We start from the raw sequence: 3,197 nt of genomic DNA, 5'->3' as shown, positions 1-3,197 counted from the left end.
TCACCATTTTTTGGTTGTGTTGCTAATCATATTTCTTTTGTAAAGCTTCTTGATTGAGTTCAGCACTTCTTCTGACTTAAAAGAGTATATTATAGGATTAAGCAAAGCTGGTATGGTGTGTGTCAGAGTGGAGTTTATGATCCTGGTATTAGGATGGATGTAGGAGGCTACTGTCGCTATGTTGGTGCTTATCAATGGTACATAAAAAATAGCAACAAGAATCAGGTGAGAAATACAAGTTTTAAATGCTTTGAGTCGTTCCTCTCCTGATGCAATCCTGATCAGTGCTATGGAAATGCAAACATATGTCAATGCTATCAAAACAAGTGGAATACAGAGGGCTACTATGAAAGCAACATATGCCATGATGTAATTTAAAGAAGTGTCATTACAGGCCAGACGGTATACTGGTCCATGATCACAAAAAAAGCTCTTTACCACTAAAGATCTACAGAAGGAGAGACGATCAATAAGCCCAACAGTAAATCCTACTAGACTCGATAAACACACCCACGCAAACAGCAGCATTGCAGCAATAGCCGGTTTAGTCACAAAACTATGGTACCTTAAAGGGAAACAAATTGCTATAAATCTGTCATATGCCATTGTGACAAGTGTCCACGACTGCATACTTCCAAAGAATAAAACAAAGAACATATAACTTAAGCAGGCCTCATAGACAATGTATCTCCTGTCAAACAAAAACATGTCTAAGAGTTTTGGGATGAGAGCAGTGCTCCCACACAAATCTGTCAAAGCCAGGTTAAACACAATCATGTATTTAGGAGTATGAAGAGTCTTCACCAGGTAGATAACTGAGAGGAGGAGGCTATTCCCAAGAACAGTCATTATATAAACAAAACACAAGAAAACATAGAAATACTTCACATGAGGGACGTTAGAAAACCCACTGAGATAGAATTTTGCAGGACGAACAAATGTGGCATTAGATATGGTGGCAGCTTTCTCTGCTGGGGTCATTTTGAGTATCTGTTTCCCTAGATGTACAGAGAGAAAATAACAGTATATATAAAGACTGATGACTCAGTTGTTTGGTAGGCATTTTTTAAATCAACCTCACCTCAGACATCAAGTGTGCAGTGCTGTAGGCCTACTGTAAGCTGTACTGTGAGAGACCTGACATTTGTAACTTTTATTACAAGAGAGTAGAAATGCACTTGGCTGCATCACATGGTCATTCGGTGTGTAACTGCCTGGAGGTTTATGTCATTGGTGTGCTGATGCAATCATCTGTTGTCACCAGGATACTGAATTTTCAGTTTATGGCACAATTTAAAACAGAACAATATTACAGCGAACGGCAGAAATTATAAAGCATAATCAATGATTGACTACAAAAAAGGATAAAAAAATAAATAGACCTTTAAGTTTGTGGTAAAATGCTATAGTATTTAGGTCCCTTTATTTAAGTCCCTTTTTAGCACCTTCAAACCAGAAAGCTTAAAGCGGGGATTTAAAATCTTAAAGATTATATCCATCATCACTGCTTGACCAGAGTAGTTAAGGCCTTAAAGGTTCTGACATTCAGAGCATTACTGTACCACTAAAGCACCATTTGCTATGTAAAGATATAGTGGAGTAATAGCATCCTGAGCAAAAAACATAGTCATGCTCCCTGTGTGTGTGTGTGTGTGTGTGTGTGTGTGTGTGTGTTGTAGTGCGAGCTTTTCTGTGGTATGTAGTGGTAAGCTGGTCCGTTGTGTGCGTGTGTATCTCACACTGGCTAGCTCATCCCCACCACTTTGCACTGCACTCATATGGCAGTTACCGTTAATATATGGACAGCATCGTCATAGTGCCCAGACTCCAGTTTCCCCCCTTAAAGAGTAACTAAACCCTAAAATCATTTTTTTCAGCTGATAATCATTGTTTCTGGTTGTATAGTAGTGTTACTGACTGATCCTGCTCAAAATCTTGACAGTTTAGTGCAAACTGTTGAAAATCTACATTTTATTTTAAAAATGTGCTATGGAGTGCCCTCTACAGCTTGAAACCTGGTTACTACATTTGAATTTACATTACATTACATTGTAGGCGAATGACTCTTTTTCGAGGCGAAAGACGTCACTAACCACCCACGCTAAAGCCTGCCCTTCTCCCTTTACTCCTCCCCTTACTATAAAACCATTCTGTCCGCAGTTATCAAACTGATAGCGAGTAGGTTGGATCAGAGCAGAGAGAATAGCTAGTAATTTGTCGAATTGTATTGTTGGCATAGTGTATTTTAGTGTAGGTTTACAGTTAGTAGTGTCTTTATAGTATTTAGGTTAGTTGGTCAAGGAGAGGCGCCGAGGCTCGGGAGTATATGTGCGGGGTGGCGAGGGAGGGATGTGGAGGGCCGCTGCGCTGTGAGAGAGAGCCGAGCCTCGGGGGTATATGTGCGGGGCCGCGAGGGAGGGAGGGGTGGATGGATGCGGTGGGCTGCTGTGCGGTGAGCCCAGGCTCCCGGAGAGGGAGAAATAGAACCAAGTAGGATAAAATGAGTCAAAGTGTGGAGAAGGGGACCAGCTGAGCTCCGGCCGCCTTCCCTTCTGCCCGTGTGACACAGTTAGGGGCGGGTTTCCAAGCCACCATCGGCACAATGAAAAGCCCTCTCTCCTCTCCTCGCAGCGAGGGGCAATCTTCACTCCGCCCCCTTCCTCAGCCGCTCGCCTGTCCCCCCACCTCCCCTCCCTCCCTCAGCTCCGTCTATCTTTTCTGAATTTTTTTAAATTAAGCTGTGGGCAGAGTAATGCCCAGAGAGGGGGGTTTAGTTCCCCTTTAAAACCGTTACCTCTGTTGCACTGTTGTGTAGTGCTATTTATGGAGTTAGCACCATTAGCTGCAAGACACTGGCTCAGCCACCTCCAGTGTTTAGAACCATGTCCAGACAACTCATACGCTCTGAGTTTCACATCAAGTCCAGTTAAGTTAGGACTAATGTGTGACAGGATGTTCGCTATCGGGAATTATGGCCGACAGGGAGGCATAACGGCCTATTTCCACCAGATGCGTGTTGGTTGCGTCTCCGCTCCGGCACGGCAGCGGAGCCGATAGGATTCAATTCTAGTCAATGTGCGTGTTTCCACCGGCTGCGCCTGTGCTGCGTTAAGGGTCTGTCTCAGTTCCGGCACTCCGGAGCCCTCCGCAACAGATACGCAGGACTTCTGTTTTTGCCGGATGCCGGAGCACAACGC

The 3,197-nt window shown here is 43.9% G+C and overlaps 1 protein-coding gene across 1 annotated transcript; it reads right to left on the bottom strand.

Annotated features, from left to right (window-relative positions):
- LOC117269693 (olfactory receptor 1-like) lies at window positions 1-981 on the bottom strand. Its single transcript, XM_033646923.2, has one exon. The coding sequence runs from the start codon at window positions 979-981 to the stop codon at window positions 1-3; it is 981 nt and encodes a 326-aa protein (XP_033502814.2).
- Window positions 982-3,197: the final 2,216 nt, after the last annotated feature.

The sequence above is a fragment of the Epinephelus lanceolatus genome, chromosome 11 (assembly GCF_041903045.1).
Source record: "Epinephelus lanceolatus isolate andai-2023 chromosome 11, ASM4190304v1, whole genome shotgun sequence".
NCBI lineage: Eukaryota > Metazoa > Chordata > Actinopteri > Perciformes > Serranidae > Epinephelus > Epinephelus lanceolatus.
The sequence above is the reverse complement of the archived record's forward strand: the minus strand, read 5'-3'. Positions and strand labels throughout refer to the sequence as shown.

What these genes read in the sequence shown, in the direction of transcription:
- LOC117269693 (XM_033646923.2), bottom strand. Translation starts at nt 981, where the DNA reads ATGACCCCAGCAGAGAAAGCTGCCACCATATCTAATGCCACATTTGTT.